A 26,157-nucleotide genomic window follows, 5' to 3' on the forward strand; every position below is an offset into this window, starting at 1 on the left:
CCCCCTGGGGGAGCACCTGTCCTTTGGACAAAGGCATACAAGCCAAGGGTCCTGGCTGTAGTGGACACTTAGTTTTAGATGCTCAGCATCTGATCCCCCTTCCTGGGTCTGTGTGTGTGGGGGGGTTCTCCCCATTATGAAGCCAGCTCCACCAACCTCCCACCCCAGCTAATGGAACACACCTGCTGGAGCCTGAGTTGACCACTAGTAACTGTGTGAAATCTACTCTGGAGACCCGTGGCAGCCTCAATATTTAGTTTCTGAAAAAGCGGAGGAGGTGGATTTAGTGACAGTGGTGTAGGTCACAGGGTGTGAGCACGGGAAGGACTGGGGAGCCGCCAAGTCTGTGATCATGTGACTTAGCCAATATCCGTTAAGACACACGTTTCCTACCCAGCTAGAGTTGCTGTTTGTAGTCTGCAACTAAAAACTCTGACATAGTGGTGAGTGTGCCCTCTTGGGTGTGTAGCTGGAAAGGTCTTCCAAAAAGGAAAACAGGAAGGTGTAACCATTGCCCCATGCCCAGTTCAGATGGAAGCCTGTCTCGCCAGCCACCAGCTGCAGGCATCTGCCAGCCACCCTGCTGGGAGGTGGTCCTGTCCTGGGGCATGGGAGGCTGGACAGTGTGCCTCCTTGGGTCTTCTCAAACGCGGTTGGCATCTTTTCATCCTTGCCGCACCAGTCCAGTGATAACCGCCCCCAGTAAGTGCCTTCTTGAGCAATTCATTTTTCATAATAGTTGACATATTATAACAAGGCAGAGAGATGAATCGTGACTTTAGAGTTCATTGGCTCCAATGATTCCCATCCTTCTAAGAAGGCATTTTTGCCAAAATTGCACATATGCTCCTTAAAAACATACATACAGTTTTCTGATGGAATTTTCCCCTCTCAAACCATTAAACCCTGTGTGCATTTGGTTTGAAAATAGTCTTTCTTGCAGTTTCAGGTGGTCTTGTTCCTCAGAAGTGTCTTGGTAACTTGAGGATATGGCTTTTCCTGAACAGCTTTGAGGGAACAAGGGGCCCCCAAGGCTCTAAGGTGGTGGCAGTGTGGCTGTACCTTCCCCTCACCAGCAGAGCTATCAGAAGGCATTGTGGGAACATGCACAGTGCAGAACTGTACAGAACAGATGGCAGGGGCTTCAAAAGCTAAGAATCACCTGAAAGATAATGGCACCGAGGGAGGGGGTGGGAGGCTTCTGTACCCTTTGACAAGGAAGCAGCGGAGACAAGTGATTTGCCAGACTTGCGTGCAAGTCAGCAGAACTGAGATGATCTGCCGTAATTTACATCAAGGCAGGCCTGGCTGCCTGTCTTGTCCAGAAACAAGTGGTAGCAATCAAGTGACAAACTGTTTCTCTTGCCTCCTGATCTTTTTGTATATAAGGAGCATTTACATCCTCTCTGTCCAGGCAGTCATTGTTAACAATCTCTCCTTCCATTCCCCGCACCTCAGAGGAGTTGCTGATGCTCTGACTGACCTCCAGACCAACATGCCCCGGGAGTCACCAGCTCGACTGGAGAGCCTCGCAGCTCCCCCAGCCTGGCTGCAGGGAAGCTGGAGGCGGGGGAGCAGCTGCCACTCCCTCCCACTGAGCCCCGCGCTCGTCTGTGGGCCTCTTGCCCGGCTGCCAGATGGGCAGACTGAGGCCCACAGAGGCTAAACAATGGCCCACGTTACGGAGCTGCCGGTGGTGGCGGTGGTGCTGGCTGGGGATGCTAGTCTGTCTGACTCAGAGACGGAGCCGTCCGTGTTGCTGGGGTCCCGTGGGTCAGGACCAGAGCGAGGAGCAGGTGGGTGGCCAGCTGCTTCTCGGCTGACGGTCTGACAAATGTGTCACAGAACCTGCTAAACCCCAGCCGTGGCAAAGGCCTGAGCTTGGCCTCTCTGCTCTGAGGAGGGAGAGAGGAAAGAGTGCCCCTGCCCCCCTGCAACCACTGCCACTGTGTGTGGAGAACGAGCCCCCCAGGCACCCGGGCTACTGGCGTGGGAACCTGTCTGCCGAGGCCAGGATGGTGGCAGAACGGGCCTCTCCCATCCCCCTCCAACATCTGTTCCCCTTCTTGGTGGCGTGGGCCTCAGCTGCTTGTGAAAGGGATCAAGCCTCAGAAGCCTGTTCTTTGAAGCTGACAGCTTGATGCCTGTGGAAATGCAGTACTATTTCAGGATTTCATTTGAAAGAGGTTTCAAAAGAGTGAATCGAGGCTCGGTTGAATTGCTTATTATGGCTCCTCTCCTGGCCGCGTCTCGGTTGGTGAGCCCAAACACAGCATCTGCGGCTTTGCACGTCATCCACAGACAGGTGACGGCTCTAAATTAGCACCTGGCTCATTCTGGAAGGCTGTAACTCTTCCTGAGCCTTTGCCAGAGAGGCGACCGGGCCTTTAGCAGCTTGTACCTTTACGTTCTCCGTGTTTGAAATTGTTCACCAGGGAGGTTATCTGGTCAATGACACGAGTCTTATGTTAAGCACGTGTTGTGTGTGAGCTTAGTTGCTCAGTCACGTCTGACTCTCTGCAACCCTGTGGACTGTAGCCCGCCAGGCTCCTCTTCCATGGGCTGCTCCAGGCCAGAGTACTGGAGTGGGTTGTCATGCCCTCCTCCAGGGGATCTTCCCGACCCAGGGACTGAAGCCAGGTTTGCTGCATTGCAGGTGGATTCTTTACAGACTGAGCCACCAGGGAAGCGTGTTAAAGACACCAAAACTAAAGGCTATGAAAACGCTCCTATGAAATGTGGGGCCTGTGGCCCCCACCATGGACCCTTTGAGGCAAAGGGGAGCAAACAGGCTTCCAAAGAAAGTGGCAGAGAGAGGAAGGCTCTGGGCACCATGGGAGCTCAGGGGGGCACAGCTCCACCTACCCACACCATCTCTGGGATCTGCCGCACCAATGGCAGGCCTCGGGGTGGTCCCACCTTCCTGTCTCACACCTTATCTCCCCCGTCCCACTGCCCCCACCCTGAGTGCCAAGGCATGTCTCCTGTGTTTTTGTATTTGCACACCTGACACAGCTTCCCACGCGTGCCAATGAATGACGGAAGGAACCATCTAGTAATCTGTGGAGAAAGGTTTCACATACTTGCTTCTTTGTGCTCACGGCCTCCAGCCCCAGCCACCTGAGGACCTTACGGTGAAAGTGCTGCTGGGAGAAAGGCGTGAGCACATCTTGCATTTCTGTGGCATTCGATGCTGCAGACTCACGACACGGCTCCCCAGAACATGGGGTCGTGCTGCTCTCTGCTGGCCATCAGCTCATGTGGGAGGGTGGAGGTGGGGCACAGGCCTGTGCACAGACCCCCTGCCCACAGCAGCCCCCAAACAGCAGCTGGCCTGACTCTAAGAAGAGCTGGTGCCCCCCCTCTGCCTTTTTTCTTTCTGGTTAGATTGAAAGATGTGGGATTTTTCACAAGGCAGGAGAAAACCCTAATCCACGGGTGGCCAAGATAAAATCCTTGAAGACTATGAGCCAAAGTGAAATGGGAGCAATTTTCTAAATCTGGGTGAGAGAGAATTGTCGCATGAAGATAACCACGCCCATAGGACGAGATGCTGAGAAAGCCAGCCAGGCACGAGAAAACCAGGCCCCACAGAAAGAGCTGTTCTATTCAGTAAACAATCTGACCCACAGACAGACCATACCCTGTGTTAAGATGTTCCCTTTGTTAAGGTTTGCAGCTGCTGGGAGGATCTTTCCATCGTGAGGATATGTCACTCACTCACGGAACCTGTTCAGGAACTCCAGAAGAGCTGATTTAAGCTGCCTTTTCACTTCACTCTGCACTTGAGAGACCCACTTCCAATCTGTCCTCAGACTCCAGAAGACCAGATGCTGTGACAAAAGTTTCAGTGAGATGAGTGTAGACGATGACCCCCCTAGTGCTCCTCAGGGGAGCACGGAAGTCGGTGGCCCTTTCTGGGGTTTGGATGTCTACTGCTTTCAAGTGTGTCACTATCATCCCCTCCCTGCCAGGATTCTGATGGGCAAGGCTTTGTTGGGGAAAGCACAGGGAATCTTGGGGAACACAAGGAAGTGCCCACGAGAAAGGGACAGACTGAGCACTGAGGCCCTACTGCATCTGGCAACCTGAATTGGGCAGCAGTTCCTGCAAATGAGAAGCCACTGCTTTCGTTAGGTAGGTCATCGTCCCATAAGCCCCACTTGGAGCACTGTCGTAAAAGAAGTGGCAGATGCCTGTGGCTTGGTCTTTCTCCAGTGTGTCCGTGGCTCCACTCGACACCTGCAGCAGGATAAAAAGGCAGAGGCGATGTGTGAGCAGAGCCGGTACTCCCAGCCGGACGTGGGCAGTGTAGCACTGATTCTAGGATGAGAGGAGGGCTTCTCTTAGCTCGACTTTGGTTTACACGGGGCCAGACATGTGTTGGCTCTAAAACCTATGCTGAAGGGGGCCTGTCCATCTCCAAAGGTGAAGATTTCCCAGTGGCCACAAACCATTTTCAAACCAAATGGTTGACATTTTTCACCATCTGTGAGGACATTTTCTTTGTTTGAGAACCACCTTTCCTACTGGACACAGGATCTCCAGCCTCAACAGAGGTGAATGGCAGCCAACGCAGCTACACTGCCTCTAGGCACACCCACCTGGTCTTGTAGGAACAGCTGGTTGGCCATGTGCACGATCTGGTCCACATGGATGATGCCCCCGATGCTGTTCATCTCTGTGTCCGAGAGCAGCGTCAGCACCATGATGGCCTCCACCAGCAGCTGCCGGTACTCGGGTTGTGGCACTCGGTTCAGCACTGACTCAACGTGGACAGCAAACTTGATCTCCTGAGGGGTCATCTGCCAAGGGACCAGGCAAGACAGGTCAGGAACAAGCTGAGGACAGACAGCCCTGTCACCCATGCCACCCGCAGCACCCACTGACTCAGAGAAAACTTGGCTTCCTTGCTGGCCACTTGGCTCATCCTGCTCACAGGAATCCTCTGAAGCAGGAGGCCGAGAGCCAGCCAGCCAGCCCTGTCCTAGCATTAGTCACCCATCCCCATGGACTGTGACTTCTAGTGACACGACCATGTCTTGTTTTTTCTTTCTTCACTATTCTTCGTGGCATATAGCATGGTGCCTTTGGTGGGGTAAAAATTTAAAAATCATTTTTTTAAAGAATGAAGAGGGGGAAAGAAACCAGGGAAGATGACTGTTGTCAGAGGAGGCTGGTATGGGTCCAGGGAGCTCTTCCCTTACCAGAGTTTTCAGGAGCAATCTAGAGATCTGGAGAGTCCAGATATGCTGTTTCTGAGGGGAAGGAAGAAAGCTGATGCTAATACATGTGGGAAAAAACTGTAAAACTTGAGGGTTAAGTGTTGAGAAAGATGCATGCGTGCTACGTTGCTTCAGTCATGTCTCTTTGCGACCCCATGGACTGTAGTCCCCTGGGCTCTTCTATCCATGGGATTCTCCAGGCAGGAATACTGGAGTGGATTGCTATTTCCTCCTTCAGGGTATCTTCCTGACCCAGATTGAACCTGTGTCTCTCGCATTGCCAGGCAGGTTCTTTACCACTAGCACCACCTGGGAAGCCCTGAGATAGGGCCTGCAAATGGTCTGTATGTAATGAGCTTGAAATACAGGTGAGTGGAAAGAGTCCAAGAAATCTAGCACTCAGTGAAAACTCACGGCATGTGGGTTTTTCCTGTCATACCTCTTGCGTGGTCGAGGATGGGAGCACATAACCGTCGATGGACAGACCATGGCACTGGAGGCAGAACACACATTGCACATGTCAGAACTCTATTAAAGTGTGCACACACACTCACGTTGCGCTGCCCTGGAAGCCAGCGCGAGGACTGGAACACGCCAGACTGTGAGTTATTTTTAGAGAGCTTGTTCTCACTGCCCACAGGCTATGTTTTCGATGGAACAGTTCTAAGGAGCCGGCAGGCGTTGTTCAGATCTCACACGAACAACGCCCCAGGGACCTGCTGGGTTGTCCTCTGTGGGAGCTCCGAGTTTCACTCAGCAGCCCAGTCCTGGCGGCTGAGAGGCCCCCTTTGGTGCCAGAGCAAGGGAGATGTGCATGGCTCCTGCTGGCAAAGTGATACTTCTATGCCTTCGCAGGCATCTATTTTTGAGGTTTCTATAATAAGCACCAATCACAAAAGACTAGAGCACATGCACAGACACGCACACGCACACCCGTGTGTATAAATAACAAGCGCTGGCTCTGTACAAAGTGCCGCTTTTTCATAATAAAAGCATGTTGGTATCAAGCCAGCGGGAGCCCGGATGGAAGCATGCGAGGCCCCAGGAAGAGTGGGAAGGTCTTCTAGGAACCATTGAAGGCCTCTGCTCCCATGTGGGGACCAGAGTCAGCTAAGAGGACAGGGAGCCCTCGGGCCTCCCTGTGCCCAAGCTTTGACGAAGACCTCACAGGGTGCAGAATGCAGGAGATTGGGGAGGGGGTGTTGTGCACCCTCTTTGGGGTGACTTTTCTCTCCTGGCCTCTCCTACTGTGAAATAAGCTAACAAAAATAACTGAGGAAAAAAAATCAGTCCTGTGTGGTTCTTGGTTTGCACAGAAGCTTCTGATGGAGGCCGACAGTCCCTCTGGCAGGACACTGGCATGCCCTGGGGTGGAGGAGGGAGAAAATAGCTGCAGGGACCAAGGTGCGTGGCTATTCCAGGTCCGCTGCGTTACAGCATTTTACCCTGAGCCTTCCTGGCCTTCTCTGCCTCTTGCCTACCTTCAGACTTTGCTATGTTCCGAAAATAGGTCAGAGGTGGCTCTACACAACCTGGGCCGCCACTTTATCTAACTGGTTTGGTTTCCAGCCAGCATTTCTCAACCAGGAGCACTTGGCCCCCAAGGGGACACTTGTCAGCGCCTGGGGATGTTTGGGTGGTCACACTAGGTGGTGGGGCGTGATGCAGCTCAGTAGCCAGGCTCACCTTCTGAAGGATCTTCCACACCTTCTGGTAGAATCCCACGGGGACCCTGTTGATGGCACCGTCCAGCCTTCTCCTGCGCAGCCACTGGCCCTGCCGTTCCCCCCAGCCCATGTGCTGCCCACCCGAGTCTGATGACGATGTGCCCGTGGGTGAGGACGGGGTGCTGGACCTCTGCAAGACAGAAGGGCGTGGCTTTCAGAAGCCTCAGGAGGGCTGCCTGGGGACTAGTCAGAAAGACCAGCTGGCTTCACCGGTTTTCTTCCCTGCACTCCTCCAGCTGCCAAAGGGGTGCACTGGTAGAGGCCCCAAGCCCAGCAGAGAGGCCCAGCAGGTCAGGGCTCTGGGGGGCTGAGAACCTCAACTCCACACCAGTGGCTCTCGCTCCGTGCCCTCGGCCTCCTGTAAGCAGCGGTGCACAGGTGGGCACCCTGAGTGCAGATGCGGGCAGCCCCACAGCCCAGGGAGAACAAGGCATGGGGACTGCGTCCTCCTGCGGAGCCTGGAGCCTGGTGGTCGCCACGCTGTGGGGCCGGGGCTGTGGGAATACAACACCCAGCAAGCCCTGGGAGGAAGGCCTCAGACCATGGTGTGTCCACCGTCCTCTTCAGCGGCTTTCTATTCTGCCTGTTCTCAGCATGGCGCTTTCTCCACATTCGGGGCGATGACTGCCTCCGAGCTGGGGTACCATCTCCTCCTCACCTCCTCCCAGAGACTGGATTTATTCTGGCCTCTGTGAGGGAAGCGCTGGGGCAGGGCTAGCAGTTCGGCTTCTGCCTCAGGAACCACAGGCCCGCCCACGAATGCGGAGGCCATGGGAGAGGCTCCCTGGGTGCAGCCTCCCTGTGGCCAAGCGTGTGTCCACTGTGCCGGCGACCTCCCAGTTGAGGATGGAATAAACTTCATCCTTGTACATGATCTGAGTTCTGGACTACCTGGCAGTTTTCCTTTCTCAGTGTGCAACCTCAAATTTAAACCTCTGCAGGGCTGGAGGCTTCTTGGAGCACACGTTTTGACTTCATCGGATCTTATTTTGAAAAGGCTGTTAGGCTGGGTTATTCCACTGGACTCATTACTGTCATTTAAATACGGCAACAATTAGAGACAAATAAAATTACAGCCATACTCATCAGTGACTCAGCTGGTTTTCTCCCTCTAGTTTTAGGAGGAAGATTCAGACTTGCCTGTGCAATTAGAATATTTCCTCCAGCTCATCTGGGGCCACAGCACGTACAAAGTGCCCATCGGCTCATGCGGGCAGTGATTCACCCCTGTGGCTCAATAGAAAGATGCATAACCACTGCCCCGAAGGTTCCAGAAGCTCCTGGGGATTGGTGAGAAGAGTGTTGCTCACTCATAGCCCACCGAGGAGAGCATAAGCAGAGAACTCAAGATGGAAAAACAAAGCTCTCAGTTCCACAACTCTGCTTGCTCTCTAGCCTCTCCTCTGTCATGGTGACAGTCCCATGCTAACACTTAAACCTGTTCACAGCTTGTGGGGGGCAGGTCGGGGGACTGAGAGAAGGGCAAGGAGAGGATGTGGACACCACAAACGAGGCGGCGGGGATGCATGGTTTACCGCAGACTTGGAGGAGCGCGTGCTGCTGGACGCGGCCTGGCTCACAGAAATGAGCTACAAAACAGAGAGAGTCCACTCAGTCACGTGCACTGACACCAGAGGATGCATGCAGAGAGGAGGAGCATAGAGCAGCCCCGAAAACCGCCGAGGAAGCAAGAGGCGGAGGATGCGGGCAGCGGAAGTTCTCAGACACCCCCGAGGCAGAGGCAGAGCTCCGCTTTCTCTGAGTGTGGAGCTTCCCCGTGTCTAGTCAGTGTGGAGGCAGCTTGTCAAGTTAGGATACAACTTATTTTCCAAAGTCACAGCCTTGAGATGCTAATCTTTTATGTTAATTTTGGAAAGAGAAAAATGTATTTCCTTGATGTAAGTAAGTGGCCAAATACAATACTTACACTGGCTAACTGAACCTAACCCATGCAAGAGAAACGGTGATCATTCTGTCCCCATAATAAGCTACGACAGCATTAAACAGACGGAAGGAAGCCCTCAGATTCAGCTCCAGTCAACTACCATCAGGATGTGGGCAGCCAGAGGGACGGTGCCACCGAGTGGCTGGCACAGGAAGACATTTGAAAAGTCTGTTCCTTACTTGGAAAGAGCATAAATCCAATGAGAGGGCACGTGGCTTTTTCCCTGGGACTGAACAGGGAATCTGCACGTCAGTAGAGACTCTGTGCTCAGTCACAGACAGGACACTGTTAGGATGGGTCTCCAGTATTTCTTCTATTGCTACAATCAGTGACCACAGTCTACTTGTCCCTATTCAGTTCCGTTTTTTGAACAGATACTCCTGCGGAGGCAGAACCCATCTCCATCCATCTGTTTCACAAAGTATCTTATGAAACCCAAGAGTTTGATAAATGGATTTTTTTTTTTCCTCAAGGCATGGGGCAAGGCCACTTCTCTTGCTTTCGAGTGTGCTCGGCCTGTCCCAAGGGCTGCCTGCCACAGCCTGTGGAGTCGCCTCCACCCAAGCCTAGGTGATGGGCAGAACTGTTCTCCATGGCTTGACACTCTGTACTCATAGCCTCACTTCCCACATTCAAGCCAGAAAGAACAGAAAGCACAGTAAAGGAGGAAAGAAGACAGAGATGTTTCACCTGTTCATCAGCACTAAACCGCCTAGTCATCTGAAAGCAAAAATACATCAGAAAATAAAAACCAGTTTCAAATCAAGGCTGCCTTACTACTTGTATCACCCTCTAGAACATCCAAGGACGTGTTGGTCCACCTGCAGGGCGTGACCATTAGTGCCTCACAGGCTCAATCTACTGAGGCCACATTTGAAATGGAGAAAATCCCAGTGCATTTCTCACTGCAGGTCACAGTCAGCAGGAAACTATTTCCTACTGTAGATCACTGTCAAGTCCTAGCATAGTACCCAACCCATTAGGACTGAAAGGCTATTGACTTGCAGTCCTGTGGATCAGTCGAGAAGGAATTTATTATGAATTAAAGGTGAGCACCAAAAAAACACACCTATGGATGGTGGAAAATAAGGAGGTCACGAGCATTCCAGTCTATTTCTATACTCCTTCATTTCACTGTTGCACTTGAAGGGCACATTGGATGGAGAGAGGATTCAGAGACCTTTTGCAATGGTTGCAGTCCTCTCGAAAGACTGGTTCTTGGCAACAGGCAATCATGGGGCAGGGTATTTTCCGGAATGCTCACCTAACATGGTTAACACTAAAGACAAGTGCTTGTGGGTGCACATGAGTGGCTCTACGATGTCTGAGCACAGGAGGGCTCTCTCATCCTTTCCCAAGAGGGCTGTGGTCTGCATGCCCAGGGCTTCTCATGCTCTCAGTTGAGCCCAGACAGAGAGCTCGTCTTACCTGTTTCATCTCACTCCTCAGCCTGTTGATGCCACTCCTCTCGGTTTTGGTGACTCCAGTGTGGCCCACCTCGTGGATGGAGACAGCGGGGCTGGGTGTGGAGGAATGAATGGGCCGCACTGCAAGGGAAACACACACGGGGTCTGTAGAAATTCTATCGTGTCCGCCCTCAGAGGGACACATGCGTGTGCTCGTTTTTGTCTATCCCCCCCACTCAACTGTGCACTCCCGTTTCCAGGACCTGGAGCAGGGCCTGCGACACAACATGGGCTCAGCACGCATTTGAGTGAATGGGGGACACAGTGAGCATGACTGAAGCAGCACGCAGGCAACACTGAGTGGCCAGAAGCCCCTTCAGTGATTTGAGTATGTTGTTTAACTTTTTACGTCTCCAGATGTACCCGTTCCTTGTAGAAACCTGAGCCCACCCAATAAAGGTCCAGCCATGGGGCAAGAGAGGGAAGACCTGGGAGAACAAGCCAACCAAAGGTGAAGACACAGCAGCAGCCATCCCAGAAGGGGCAGGGGGGCTCCACCCTGCTGCAGTGGCCTGTCTATGGCCTTGCCCCACTCCCTGGTGCTCCACGCTGTGCGCACAGTGATCATTCTAAAAGGTACATGGGGGACCATGTCACTGTCCACTCAGACTCCTTTCAGGCCCAGCCCAGTCTTCAGGATTAAGCCTCCCAAGGGCACATGAAGCCCTACCAACTGGAACCCACCCGCCCTTCACAGCTGTCCCCTCCGAGGCAGTCCCTCGGTGCTGGGTGCTGCACCGGTGGCTCCCTCCCGGCCCAGAGGAGTGGAGACAAACCAGGAGCCCAAGGACAGTGGAGAGGGAGGACCCACAAAGATTAGCCAGAGTGGGAGGAGGGACACGGGGAGAGTGGAAAACAGAAGCCAAAGGGGCCTGTTTGTACTGGGCATTAACTGAAAACATTAATCTCAGACATCTCAGGGTTTAATAAAAATTGAATTTTCTTATTTATAAAAATTGAACAGTTACAGGTAGAGCCACTTAAAAAAACTGAACGATTATAAAGGACAATTAACAAATGTTATATGCAAAAAGATAGGACCTCTTCTAGCCTTACTTGCAATCTGACATACGTATGGTTTCAACTGACATTACTCTGTTCCTAGTTTCGTAAGCTTCTATAGCTTTATATCTAGTAGCAATTTTTCAGTAATTATCTGTGTCAAACCACGTATATTATTTTGATGAGCAGAACACATTAAATATTTATCTTGTATATTTACATTTCAAGGATTGTGCATTTGAAAGGACTGAAAATTACTTTTGGAAAAGGATCCTGAGCGTTCCTCCTTCAGGAAAGGAGAAAAACCACCAAAACACATCTGATTGCATGATGCTGCCTTTGTTTGCCTGCTGGCACCCACTCTAAAGAAAAAGATCTGAAGTACCCAGTGTCCTTATTAAATAAAAAGGACAGCCCACACTGCATTTCTTTGGCTTGATGAAATAAACTCACCAATGTGTCTGCAAATCAGTTCACTTTATTATGAGGAGGATAAATGATAATTGCCTCAATTATAATTAGGGAGCATTTGAGACCAGAATTCCATCAGGACTTGGGCGATTGTATTTCCTAACACTGGAGACAGGGTTCCGGTACAGAGAAAAAGGGAGAGAGCAAGATGAAGATGAAGCAAAGTCAGCAAGGTGTTGTGAGGCTGCAGAGGGCTGTTCTCCAGGCCTACAAAGGGTAACGGGGGTCTGGTTGAGAACTAACTCACCCACACTAAAGGTGGAGCACTCAGGTGCTGCAAAGACAGCCCTCACGTGCGGAACCCCTGGTCACCTCACCCCTTTCTAAGCTCTGTGCCCAAGAGGCAGGCCAGGGTGCGGAGGGGTGTACCATGTCCACGTGCCCCCATGGCTCTCCCAGCAGCTTGCCAGAGGGTCACAGACCCCTCCAAGTCACAACCTTAAACCTAGGACTCTTGTCAATGTCAGGGAAGTAGGAACCTTACACCCAAACTGTATGTCCCGAATCAGTGATTACTGATGTTTGTATAGAAGTGGATACACCAGTCAAACCCTCACTGAAGCCATTCCTGACCCCCTCCCCACAGAGGAAAGAAAGCTGAAAGGCAGGGGTGAGCAAACTTCAGAGGCGACCCACTGTCTGTTTTGGCACAGCCTATGAGGTAAGAATGACTTTGTACATTGTTGGGGGAAGAAAACAAACGAATAGTATCTTTGTTGTTGTTTAGCTGCAAAGTTGTGTCCAACTCTTTGTGACCCCATGACTGTAGCCGGGCAGGCTCCTGTGTCTGTGGGATTTCCCAGGCAAGGATACTGGTGTGGGTTACCATTTCCTTCTCAGAATAGTATCTTAGGACACACGCAATGATATGAAGTTCAAGTTTTTCTGTCTAGGATTATTTTTTGGCACCCGGCTTCTCTTTGCTGACATGTGGTCTGTGTCTGTGTTCATGTTGTGACAGCAAAGCTGAGGCCTGCGACCAAACGGAGCCTGACTGGTTCCCTCTGGCCTTTCACAGGCAGTGTTTGCTGACCTCTGGTCTAGAGGAGGACAGAGCTTAGAAGGGACTTGGTAAGAGAAAGTAGGGTATCACAAAAGGAAACTCAGGGGTGGAGGGAGAGGTGGGAAAGAGGCACTTAAGGAGTTGGGGGGGGTGTTGAAGTGTAGTTTATAATGACCTATGCCCAGCATTTGGTTGTGTTGGCATTTGAAAACATGGTCAGATAGGAAGAAAATAGTTGGGGAGTTGAGAGAGATGCTGTCAAATGGAGGCAGAAAAGCCCAGGCTGGCTGAGGAAGAAGATAACTACTCTGGCTGCAGGGCTGGTGGGCACTGCCTAAGTTCTCTGCTGTCAGGAGGTAAGGACTCAGAGTTTGTCCTGGAAGACAGGGAGGGCCCAATGTTAATAAAAATCCTCCTTAAAGGAGGCACAGAGATTGTGGCTACTGCTTTGTGACCAGAGGGGAGCCGAGGTATGAAGGTAGGTGCACTGCTTCCCCAGTGGATGCCTCTCCAGCAGCTGCTCATCCTGGGAGATCCTAGACCAAGTGCTGCTGCTTTATTTTTAGCAGTTGGTTCCCACAAATGGCGACAGAGCTACGCACACACGGCCAGGGGTGAGGGGCACAGTCAGTGGGGCGGAGATGGCCACATGTGGGACCAGGGAGGAGAAGCAGCCTGAACAAACCAGCCCTGAGAAGAGGCGCGCAGCCTGGTGGGAAGGGAAGGCTGAGCTTGGAGAAGGGACAGGATGCTGCTATGGAGAGCTGACAAGGGCTAGATGGGGAAAGGCCTCGGGTGACAGGACCACGGGGGACAGCCAGGTCTCCAGTGCTGTGGGGCCTGGCCTGGAGGGAGGGAGGCAAGGTCAGCTCCTGATGAGTGAGAGAGGGGAGCAGAACCAGGTGAAGAGTGAGCACAGGAGGAGGCTGCACTGCGACAGGATGACAGGTAGGTACACTTTGGAATATGTTAAACCCACAACATTTTGGAAACAGCCTTCTCAAAAGCTGTCTGAAAACCGGCAGTCCAAGCAGGTCAGGAAGAAAGGAAAGCAAAACGATTCTGTTTCTGGTGGAATCATCTATGGCAACACGTGGGGCAGTGCACTGAGGCCTCTTCCTGCAGCCAGCACAGCTATGCATCTTAGAGACGAAAAACAAGACTAGGGGGAAATGAGCATTCGATCAGGCTCACTGGGCACTAAGCTGGTGCTCATGGTATTGTAAATGTAGTAAGGGTGCATCTAGTGCTTTTTAGTAATTTCACAGGATCATGAAACGATCCTGGTTCCTTTTGAGAAAGGGCTTCCTGTAGCAACGGATGTTCTACAGTCCATCTATTATATAAAATAAAGGGAATTTAGTACAGAGTTCTAATGCAGCGGCCTGTGAGAGCATCCAGACACTCTGGTAAGTGTGGAACTGAGGTGCACGAGGCCCTGTTACCAGCTAGCTCTGTGACCTTGGACAAGGGAGAGCTGTCTCAGCCACATCCTTCCTAAGAGTGAACCGCAAAGTTCCAAGTCTTCCCTTGTTGCTGCTGTGGTCTACTGACTGCACCCAACGAGTTCAGTATTGGGAGAAATGTGTTCTCATTTCTCCCAGGGGTTGTACCGGTTGGTGATGATTTTTCTCCTCCTTGTTCTAGTTCATCTTCCTTATTTGTGGTGCGAGTGCCTGGCTGCGTTAGGTTTCTCTGCAGTGGCCCCACACCAACAGGAGTAAAGGAGATCCCCATGGACATCAGGCAATATGGTAATTCTCGTGCAGTTGTGAGAGTCATTTGTATTTTCATAGGCAGGGATGTGTTAGAGTTAGGTATAGGAGGAAGGAAGTGGGGGTGAGGATTACCGAGAAAGAAAAGGAAAGAAAGACTAACTTACTGCTTCTTTCAACACCAAATTCTTTGCCACTTAAGATGTGGTGCAGGAGATTTTTCATATCAAAAGGGCTGAGGTTCATCAAACTTTCAGAAGCTTCTTCTCCTGAAAACAAACATGTTAAGTTTTCCCAGATACAGGACTGGTGGCAGGAGAAGGGAGAGTTGGGTGGACTCAAGCAGTGCGAGCCGCCCTTGAGAATCCCACCTGAACAGTTCAGGCTCCGTGCCAGCTCCGTGGCCATCACCTGAATGATCAGTCCAATTCGGAGCCGGAGCATCTCCACGAACAGGCTGGGCTGTGCCCTGACGTACATCGCCAGGTACACCACGATCTCCTGACACAGACACAGGAGGAGATGGGGTTTCAGAGGCTGGGTGGTGGCGGAAACGCCCCTGCTGCCCAGAGATGGCCCACTGACCTGCGTGAGCACGGCGATGCTGATGTCCTGCCCGCTGGCTTCGTAGATGAGCTTCGTGAGCTCCTCAGGGGGAAGAGGCCTAGGAAACAGCAGCAGCACAGAAACACCATGCATGGCGCTTATGAGCACCTCCAGCCCTCTGTGAAGAGCCCCGTTTTCCAGCTGGCAAGGCTCAAGGGACAGTGTCTCTTAAAAGACTTTTCCTGAATGGGAGATGGTGTTGAGGTGTCCTCCCCACCCCGAACCTGAGTCCCCCCGCAAGCTGAAGACTTACGCAGAGATGGTCTTCTCCCGGGGTTCTGGGGGCAGGCCCACTGTGAGCTGCTTCTGGTGTGACAGCAGGTCCGTGCATGCCTGCATGGTCAGGGAGAGGGCGAGGGGGAGAAAGATCAGCAAAGCTGGTGGGGAAGGGTCACTGGCAATAAATTTTCCTTTATAAACTTGACCTATGCTGTCATTTATTTGAAAATTCATATACAGATTGCAGGCTGAGCAACCCAGGCTGAGCTGGGTCCCTATGGTCTTTGTGTCCCCAAAATGTGGCCCCAGGCCTGGCTCTGCAGGGCCTGTGAGTCTTGAGTTCTAAAACACCGATCTTAAGACTTAATGACCATATTATAGTCCTAAATTGCCAGTTTCCCCATTATTCACATATAATAAATACTATAATAATGACCTTGAGTGTCATAGAAAGCAGTTCTGGAATTTGCAGGACCTCAGGGTTTAAAATATCCCTGATGACTGTACTACAGATGTGCAGAAATAACAGTGTTCTGGTTAGGAGGGTGCTGGACCACAGAGCATTTTCATTTTATTTCTTAGTAAATCCTTTTCTGCAGCTAAGAAACAACAAAACGAATCAGTCTGAATTTCAACTGCCCTGTCCACCTTCCAAGAGCTGTGGGAGATCAGGAGACAAATGCTCTCTCCATCTGTGTAATAAATACTGTGTTTCCTTTACAAATATGAGGTGCTTGCCTCCAGCTCTCCTAATAGGAAGAGAGCACGGGGCTACAAAGGATAGACGGCCAGCCCGCACATGCACAGCAGCTCTGACCTCAGCCAGGACCTCCACTTTCTTCCGGAGGAGGCCGGAGATGTAGCGGATCAGGCCCCACTCCTGGTTCAAGCCAGCCTTCCCATAGAGCTCGCTGAGGAGGTTGTGAACAGTGACCCCGTGCTGTCCAGAGAGATTTGTGTCCCAGCTGGGACCCCTGTCAAGAGATGGAAAAACCCTCCAAGTATGGCCCAGAAGGCTGACAGGCCAGATTCTCTCGCAGTGGAGCTCACTTGGCAGGGAAGGGAATGCATCAGTGGGCATTGTGCCAAGTGCTTGGGCCCTCCCACGGCCTGTGAGCCTCACTTGGGGCCATGGGACCGTACTGTCTTCTGTCCATTTGAAACAGAAGCCTGACATCAGGAAATGGTGAGATCCTGGCTTTAGCCAGCCTTCTCATTTCAGCAGGCACAGAAGGGGATGGAGCCTGGGTGCTCTGGGTGACTACAACCATGATGCAGCTGGCTGCCAGGCCAAGAAGCCAGGCCAAAGCACGGAGGAGACAGAAAGCCGGACCTCGCCAAGGCCCTGCACTTACTTTATTACACACAGAATGTACAGAATGTCTGCTTGGTCCTGTAGGTTCGAACAGTCTTTCAACTGCTCAACCAGCTTTTCACAGTCCACGTCGCCACGGTCATCTCTGGGAAACTGGAAGTCATCTTCAGGGGCCTGTCCATACAAAAGACAAAAAGCAGGGCATGGGGCCTGGGCATGCACTTCCAGAAGATGAGAAAGTGACACACCAACCTGGTCTTGGCACTCTGCTGCTGTGCCATGCTCCAGGTTTTCATGGGATCTTTTGTAATTTTTTTTTTTTTTCCTGACCACTGAATCACTATGTCAGTCGTTGTCTGCAGGAGACTGAACGGGTGAAAATCTGTGTAAATTTTATTCATGTGAAGGTCAAAAATGGGCAAAACCAACCCAGGTGTTAGAAGGCATGCCAGCAGTTACCTGTGGAGGGAGAGGAGGTGACCAAGAGGGGCACCAAGGGCGCTTGTCCCTCACATGCGTCTCTTGGCTTGGTGATAATTCACTTAGCCCTATTCTTATATTTTATATACTTTTTATATGTTAAACTTCAATAGGATATTTTTTGAAGGCAAAAACCAAAATGTGAGTTTCAAACAACATAAAATTGTAGTTAAAATAGTCTCCAAAAGACGCCAAATCTTTCTGATAAAAGCAAAGGAGACTTGGAATAAAGTAACAAATTATGGGAACTAGTGGGGAATATTCTGAGAGTTTCTTCTCCAGAGGAATCTTTTTCTGGTTTCCTGCCCCGCTCTGAAAGCAACCCAGCCTTGGCTAGTGGTCCCAGAGAGGCCAGGGTTGGTAGCAAGTTGCTGCGTTTCCTTTCGGTGGCACAGATTCTGGTGAGTGGCAGAATGTCAGGAGCCTTCTTCACACCAACATATTAAGGTCTAGGTCAAGTTCAATGTGCATACAGACATAAACCACAATCCAGACACCAAAGTGGGTGCACATGAAAACCCAGCTTCTAACCCTACAAGTCCTACATATCAAGAAATATGCTCTTTCTCTTCAGGCAAACCATTTACAAGAGCTCCTGGGATTACACCAGCACCAAAGAACATTATACTTCTTGAAAAAGTGATCCCAAATACTTTACCTTTTTTAGGAGTGGCTGAGGAGAATCAACGAGATTCAGCGATTTACGGTGGGCACTTAGAACTTTAGTTGGCAAAGCCATGGGAACAACTAGAGAAAAAAAGAATAAAGAGCTCTTTTAAGCAGAAGGAAGGATAAAGTTTTTTTTCGAGAGCTAAGGTGGCAACTCCTTATTCAATACAAACCAAATAAGGAATGATTACTTACTTAATTTCAAAAAGAATTTTTCCTGTGGCTAGATCATGTGCTAAATGTGGAAACAAGTAATGAGTAGGACAGAGATCTTGGCTTAAGGAACGTTATTTTCACTCTTCTCTCTTAGAATTCAGAGAAAACTACATAGCATGTAGGACTGGAAGGGGCCTTAGAAACGATCAACTCCAACTTCTTTTTCTTTCAGATGTGGAAACCGAAGCCCAGAGACAGTAGACCATTTGCCCAAGGTCCTGGCCACTGTTGTGTGTCCCTGTGCCACCGCAGGGTGTTGGTGCTTCTGGTTTATAACCACCTTTATTTACTTGGAGGGAAGCCCACAACGCACAGCCTGTGGGATCTTGGTTCCCTGACCAGGGATTGAACCCGGGCCCTGGCAGGGATAGCACTGAATCCTAACCACTAGACCACCAGGGAAACCCTCTTTTAACCACCTTTAGATGTTATCATTGAGGGGTTTCCCTGGTGGCTCAGACATTAAAGAATCTACCTACAATGCAAGGGCTCAGACGGTAAAGAATCTGCCTGCACTGTAGGAGACCCTGTTTCAAGCCCTGGGTTGGGAAGATTCCCTGGAGGAAGAAATGGCAACCCACTCCACTATTCTTGCCTGGGAAATCCCATGGACAGAGGAGCCTGGCGGGCTACAGTACGTGAGATCGCAAAAGAGCCAGACACTACTTAGTGACTAAACAACAATGAGATGTTATTATCAATATTGAGTTATTAAGCTGTCTTTTTCTGCCAGGTTATATTGTATCATCTAGAGAAAATAAGTTTTCAAAGTAAAGATGTGGTGTATTTAAAAATCATCTATAAACCTCCAGGTTATACTAGTGAATTAAACATAAGTTTTAATTTTACTTTCTCTTAAACCCCCAATCTAGAGCCAGACATCCTGGAATGTGAAGTCAAGTGGGCCTTAGAAAGCATCACTACGAACAAAGCTAGTGGAGGTGATGGAATTCCAGTTGAGCTGTTTTAAATCCTGAAAGATGATGCTGTGAAAGTGCTGCACTCGATATGCCAGCAAACATGGAAAACTCAGCAGTGGCCGCAGGACTGGAAAAGGTCAGTTCTCATTCCAATCCCATAGAAAGGCAATGCCAAAGAATGCTCAAACTACCGCACAATTGCACTCATCTCACATGCTAGTAAAGTAATGCTCAAAATTCTCCAAGCCAGGCTTCAGCAATATGTGAACTGTGAACTTCCTGATGTTCAAGCTGGTTTTAGAAAAGGCAGAGGAACCAGAGATCAAATTGCCAACATCTGTTGGATTATGGAAAAAGCAAGAGAGTTCCAGAAAAACATCTGTTTCTGCTTTGTTGACTATGCCAAAGTCTTTGACTGTGTGGATCACAATAAACTGTGGAAAATTCTGAAAGAGATGGAATACCAGACCACCTGACCTGCCTCTTGAGAAATCTGTATGCAGGTCAGGAAGCAACAGTTAGAACTGGACATGGAACAACAGACTGGTTCCAAACAGGAAAAGGAGTACGTCAGGGCTGTATATTGTCAACCTGCTTATTTAACTTCAATGCAGAGTACATCATGAGAAACGCTGGACTGGAAGAAACACAAGCTGGAATCAAGATTGCTGGGAGAAATATCAATCACCTCAGATATGCAGATGACACCACCCTTATGGCAGAAAGAAGAACTAAAAAGCCTCTTGATGAAAGTGAAAGAGGAGAGTGAAAAAGTTGGCTTAGAGCTCAACATTCAGAAAACAAAGATCATGGCATCTGGTCCCATCACTTCATGCGAAATAGATGGGGAAACAGTGGAAAGAGTGTCAGACTTTATTTTGGGGGGCTCCAAAATCACTGCAGATGGTGACTGCAGCCATGAAATTAAAAGACGCTTACTCCTTGGAAGAAAAGTTATGACCAACCTAGACAGCATATTCAAAAGCAGAGACATTACTTTGCTGACTAAGGTCCATCTAGTCAAGGCTATGGTTTTTCCTGTGGTCACGTATGGATGTGAGAGTTGGACTGTGAAGAAGGCTGAGCGCCGAAGAATCGATGCTTTTGAACTGTGGTGTTGGAGAAGACTCTTGAGAGTCCCTTGGATTGCAAGGAGATCCAACCAGTCCATCCTAAAGGAGATCAGCCCTGGGATTTCTTTGGAAGGAATGATGCTAAAGCTGAAACTCCAGTACTTTGGCCACCTCATGAGAAGAGTTGACTCATCGGAAAAGACTCTGATGCTGGGAGGGATTGGGGGCAGGAGGAGAAGGGGACGACAGAGGATGAGATGGCTGGATGGCATCACCGACTCGATGGACGTGAGTCTGAGTGAACTCCTGGAGTTGGTGATGGACAGGGAGGCCTGGCGTGCTACGATTCATGGGGTCGCAAAGGGTCGGACATGACTGAGCAACTGAACTGAACTGAAACCACCAATAACAATACAAAAATAATTTTTTTAAAAAGGCAAATCCTAAAAAATAGGGAAGGTGAGCAGAAGACAATAATAGAGTTGGAAAGCCAATGGATAAAAGACAATTGGTTTAGGAGACCCAAGGCAACCAAACCCCAAGACTACAGTGGGGAAAACAAGCAGCAGTCAAATTTCTACCAGAGCATCCTCAGAAGTTTAAGGAGCTCGCTGCACCATGGACCTCTAGCACCTGCGGGTCGAGGGAGGGTATCCAAGAGAAGGAAGACAGAGAAGAAGCTGTGTGCGAGGCAGTGAGCTCCCTAGATGCCTTCTGCAACTCCACATAACTTGATAACAGCCTTGCTCACCCTGATAGAGGATTAAAGGGTCTCTCTGAAGAGGGTATAAAGGGGGTGGTATGTGAGTCTCTGGAGGAGGTGCTGACCCACATGTCTGAGGCCATGGCTAAACGCCTTGGGGGAATAAGTGACTGTATAGGCAATCAGACCTTTATCAGTTAAGAAGGACATTGCGAAGGAGACTGTAGAACATCTCTGGGAAATCTGCCCTGCCTACACCCATAAACTCAACAGGCCCCACTCACAGGCTTGGAGGGCCTCATGCTGAGCAGATAACCAAGGGACACCCAGCACTGGAGGAAAGACTAATGTGAAAGAGAGAGACCAAAAGCAACAGGAAACACTGACTTGGGGAAAATGGGAGACCATTTAGGGAGAAGAAAATGTAAAAAGAAAACCAAAAATCTCTGCCATTAACTTTACTAGAGTGATAAAAATTGTACTGCATGCATGAGACAAGAAGAGATACAATTCAGAGAACAAAGATTTAAACCATGACAGCAAAATAGGAAAAAGTCAATTGAGCAGGTGGAACAAAAGGTTCAAACAATTGTCCTCAGAACAGAGCAAAAGACAGAGAAATGAAAGACAGGACAGAAATGATAAAAGACTTCTCCAGGAGGTCAATATTAGAATCACAAAACACCAGAGAGACAGGACAGAGAAAATGTAAGGAAAGAAATGAATCAAGAAATTATCAGAACTGTACAGGACTGAAAAACACACATTTCCAGACAGACAAGATCCACTGGGCAGCCAACACAGTGGATGAAAATACACCCAGAACAAGGCACACCATTGGAATTTCAGAACCTGAGAGTAAAGAAAAAACTAAAAACTTTGAAAGAGAGTAACAGTTTACATTTAAAGAATCAAAAATCAGAATGGGTTCAGATTTATCAACAGCAACACTGACAGAAAGAGGACAGTGAAGGGAGGCTTTCAAAATTATCAAGGAGAATTTATTTCAATCTAGAATTCTATACTCAGCCACTCTCTCATATGGATAGGGAAAATCTGTAGCTAGGAGAACACACCTGTCATAGCAAACACCCTCTTCCAACAACACAAGAGGTAACTCTACACATGACATCACCAGATGGTTTATAACAAAATCAGATTGATTATATTCTTTGCAGCAAAGATGGAGAAGTTCTATAGCCAGTAAAAACAAGACCAAGAGCTGACTGTGGATCAGATCATGAGCTCCTTATTGCAAAACTCAGACTTAAAGTGAATAAAGTAGGGAAAACCACTAGACCATTCAGGTATGACCTAAATCAAATCCCTGAGGATTATACACAGGAAGTGACAAGGGATAGATCTGATAGAGTCACTGAAGAACTATCAACAGAGGTTTGTAACACTGTACATAAGGCAGCGATCAAAACCATACTCAAGAAAAAGAAATGCAACAAGGCAAAATGGTTGTCTGAGGAGGCCTTACAAACAGCTGAGAAAGAAGAGACAAGAAAGGCAAAGGAGAAAAGGAAAGATATACCCATCTAAATGCAGAGTTCCAAAGAATAGCAATGAGAGATAAGAAAACCTTAAGTGAAAGTGCAAAGAAATAGAGGTAAACAATAGAATGGGAATGACTAGAGATCTCTTCAAGAAAATTAGAGATACCAAGGGAACATTTCATGCAAAGATGGGCACCATAAAGGACAGAAACAGTAAGGACCTAACAGAAGCAGAAGAGATTAAGAAGAGGTGGCAAGAATGCACAGAAGAACTGTACAAAAAAGGTCTTAATAACTCATATAACCACGACGGGGTAGTCAGTCACCTAGAGCCAGACATCCTGCCTGGAGTGTGAGGTCAAGCGGGCCTTAGGAAGCATTACTACGATCAAAGCTGGTAGAGGTGATGAATTCCTGCTGAACTATTTCAAATCCTAAAAGATAATGTAAAAGTGCTACACTCAATATGCCAGCAAATTTGGAAATCTCAGCAGTGGCCACAGGACTGGAAAAGGTCAGTCTTCATTCCAATACCAAAGAAGGGCAATGCCAAAGAATGTTCAAACAACTGAACAACTGTGCTCATCTGACATGCTAGCAAAATCCTTCAAGCTAGGCTTCAACAGTATTTGAACTGAGAACTTCCAGATGTACAAACTGGATTCAGAAAAGGCAGAGAAACCAGAAACCAAATTGCCAACATCTGTTGGATCATAGAGAAAGCAAAGTAATTCCAGAAAAACATCTACTACTGCTTCATTGACTACACTAAAGCCTTTGACAATGTAGACCACAGCAAACTGGAAAATTCTTCAAGAGATGGGAGTACCAGACCACCTTACCTGCCTCCTGAGAAACCTGTATGCAGGTCAGGAAGCAACAGTTAGAACTGGACATGGAACAATGGACTGGTTCAAAATCTATGCAGAGTACATCTGCAAAATGCTGGGCTGGACGAGGCTAAAGCTGGAGTCAAGATAGCCAGAAGTATCAGCAACCTCAGATATGCAGATGATACCACTCCAACAGCACAGAGTAAAGAGGAACTAAAAAGCCTCTTGATGAGGGTGAAAGAGGAGAGTGAAAAAGCTGGCTTAAAAACTGAACATTCAGAAAACCAAGATCATGTCATCGGGTCCCATCACTTCATGGCAAATAGATGGGGGAAAATGGAAAAAGTGACAGACTTTATTTTCCTGGGCTCCAAAAATCACTGCGGACAGTGACTGGATTCATGAAATTAAAAGACGCTTGTTCCTTGGAAGAAAGCTATGACAAACCTAGACAGTATATTAGAAAGCAGAGACATCACTTTGCCGGCAAAGGTCCATATAGTCAAATCTATGGCTTTTCCAGCAGTCATGTACAGATGTGAGAGTTGGACCATAAAGAAGGCTGAGTGTCGAACAATGCCTTTGAACTGTGGTGCTGGAGAAGATTCTTGAGAGATCCTTGGACAGCAAGGAGATCAAACCAGTCAATCCTAAAGGAAATCAGTCCTAAATATTCATTGGCAGGACTGATGCTAAAGCTGAAGCTCCAATACTTTGGCCATCTGCTGCAAAGTGTCGACTCATTGGAAAAGACCCTGAAGCTAGGAAAGACTGAAGGCAGGAGAAGGGGGCCAAAGAGAATGATATGTTGGATGGCATTACTGACTCATTGGACATGAGTTTGAGCAAACTCCGGGAGACAGTGAAGGACAGGAAAGCCTGGCATGCTGCTGTCCATGGGGTCGCAAAGAGTTGGACACAATTTAGTGAATGAACAACAGTTTTCAGACAAACTCCAGGAGACAGTGAAGGACAGGGAAGCCTGGCGTGCTGCCGTCCATGGGGTTGCCAAGAGTTGGACACAACTCAGTGACTGAACAACAGTTTTCAGACTTCAAAGGTCTCAACAATTTTACCTGACATAAACTGTTTCCTAGGAACTACTGGATGTCCTCTACCAAATAAGACAGTAAGCTAACCAAGAGGAAAAGCTGAGATACGGAAAATAGGAGAGTCAAGAAGGAATTCTCCAGTATGATGGTGAAGGAAGATTTCAGGATAAAATCTACATCCTGGGGACTTCCCTGGAGGTCCAGTGGTTAAGACTCCACATTCCTGTTGGAGGGGGCATGGATTTGATCTCAGGCTGTGGAACTAAGATCCTACATGCTGCATGCAGCCAAGTGGAAATAAAAAATCTATATCCTGGACACAGAGGGCAGTCAGGCCAAAACAGTCAGTGAACTTCAGAAACACGCACGCTGAGGGCTACCATCACTGGGCCCTGTTCCAGTGAAACTATTGAAACTATTCTAGGATGTATTCCACCAAAGGAATAAATCGAGAAGGGAGAATATGCCAGAATCAAGAAACAGGGAACCCAACTGAAGAGATAAGCAAAGGAGATTCCAAGGATTATAATAAAGAAGAGTCCCAGGATGCCAGGTATCCAAAAGGCCTAGAGAGCAATCAGTCAGGAAGAGACTTTTGGACTGTAAGTAGGGGGACCATGAGTTTCATACATATGCTTGACCTTGTGGAAGTTTCTATTGCGTGGCCACTGGAGGGAAGTGAAGCTAATTACAAGGGCAACTGTTATTTTTAGAAAAAAATGAAAAGCAAAAATTATAATGTAGTATAATACTGAGTTGGGAATAATATTTACATACATACAAAGACAGAATACTGATTTAACTAAACCTTAATACAACTGCATGGACAGGTTAGAGGAAGTGAAGTAGAGGAGTGGTGATTTAAGACAGGTGAATTCCTCACCTGCATAAGAGAAAGGTCACAGATACTGAATAAACTTGATGCATCAAAGACAGCAGCTCAGTTCAGTCGCTCAGTCATGTCCGACTCTTTGCGACCCCATGAACCAGAGCACGTCAGGTCTCCCTGTCCATCACCAACTCCCAGAGTCCACCCAAACTCATGTCCATTGAGTCAGTGATGCCATCCAACCATCTCATCCTCTGTTGTCCCCTTCTCCTGCCCTCAATCTTTCCCAGCATCAGGGTCTTTTCAAATGAGTCAGCTCTTTGCATCAGGTGGCCAAAGTATTGGAGTTTCAGCTTTAGCATCATTCCTTCCAATGAATACCCAGGACTGATCTCCTTTAGGATGGACTGGTTGGATCTCCTTGCAGTCCAAGGGACTCTCAAGAGTCTTCTCCAACACCACAGTTCAAAAGCATCAATTCTTCGGCACCCAGCTTTCTTTATGGCCCAACTATCACATCTATACATGACTACTGGAAAAACCATAGCCTTGACTGGAAGGACGTTTGTTGGCAAAGTAATGTCTTTGCTTTTTAATATGCTATCTAGGTTGGTCATAACTTTTCTTCCAAGGAGTAAGTGTCTTTTAATTTCATGGCTGCAATCACCATCTGCAGGGATTTTGGAGCCCCCAAAATAAAGTCTGACACTGTTTCCCCATCTATATGCCATGAAGTGACGGGACCAGATGCCATGATCTTGTTTTCTGAATGTTGAGCTTTAAGCCAACTTTTTTACTCTCCTCTTTCACTTTCATCAAGGGGCTTTTTAGTTCCTCTTCACTTTCTGCCATAAGGGTAGTGTCATCTGCATACCTGAGGTTATTGATATTTCTCCCAGCAATCTTGACTCCAGCTTGTGTTTCTTCCAGTCCAGCATTTCTCATGATGTACTCTGCATAGAAATTAAATAAGAAGGGTGACAATATACAGCCTTGACGTACTCCTTTTCCTATTTGGAACCAGTCTGCTGTTCCATGTTCAGTTCTAACTGTTGCTTCCTGACCTGCATATAGGTTTCTCAAGAGGCAGGTCAAGTGGTCTGGTATTCCCATCTCTTGAAGAATTTTCCACAGTTTCTTGTGATCCACACAGTCAAAGGCTTTGGTACAGTCAATAAAGCAGAAA

At 48.7% G+C, this 26,157-nt stretch overlaps 1 protein-coding gene across 3 annotated transcripts in view; it reads right to left on the reverse strand.

Annotated features, from left to right (window-relative positions):
* Positions 1-3,580: 3,580 nt before the first annotated feature.
* PHKA2 (phosphorylase kinase regulatory subunit alpha 2) overlaps positions 3,581-26,157 on the reverse strand; it is a 93,075-nt gene continuing 70,498 nt past the window's right edge. Inside the window, exons 21-34 of one of the 3 annotated variants that reach the window (XM_004021948.6) lie at positions 17,833-17,921; positions 16,735-16,868; positions 16,197-16,353; positions 15,414-15,493; positions 15,140-15,218; positions 14,926-15,055; positions 14,722-14,823; positions 10,326-10,444; positions 9,588-9,617; positions 8,488-8,541; positions 6,912-7,082; positions 5,665-5,718; positions 4,605-4,805; positions 3,581-4,242 (exon numbers count right to left, since the gene is read on the reverse strand). In XM_004021948.6, the coding sequence (XP_004021997.1) occupies positions 4,072-4,242; positions 4,605-4,805; positions 5,665-5,718; positions 6,912-7,082; positions 8,488-8,541; positions 9,588-9,617; positions 10,326-10,444; positions 14,722-14,823; positions 14,926-15,055; positions 15,140-15,218; positions 15,414-15,493; positions 16,197-16,353; positions 16,735-16,868; positions 17,833-17,921 (1,571 nt within the window). In that variant the 3' untranslated portion in view covers positions 3,581-4,071. The remainder of the gene's footprint in view (positions 4,243-4,604; positions 4,806-5,664; positions 5,719-6,911; positions 7,083-8,487; positions 8,542-9,587; positions 9,618-10,325; positions 10,445-14,721; positions 14,824-14,925; positions 15,056-15,139; positions 15,219-15,413; positions 15,494-16,196; positions 16,354-16,734; positions 16,869-17,832; positions 17,922-26,157) is intronic. The other 2 variants (XM_012106337.5, XM_012106338.5) reach the window with 2 other exon arrangements.

This window comes from Ovis aries, chromosome X, assembly GCF_016772045.2.
Source record: "Ovis aries strain OAR_USU_Benz2616 breed Rambouillet chromosome X, ARS-UI_Ramb_v3.0, whole genome shotgun sequence".
In the NCBI taxonomy this organism is placed as follows: domain Eukaryota; kingdom Metazoa; phylum Chordata; class Mammalia; order Artiodactyla; family Bovidae; genus Ovis; species Ovis aries.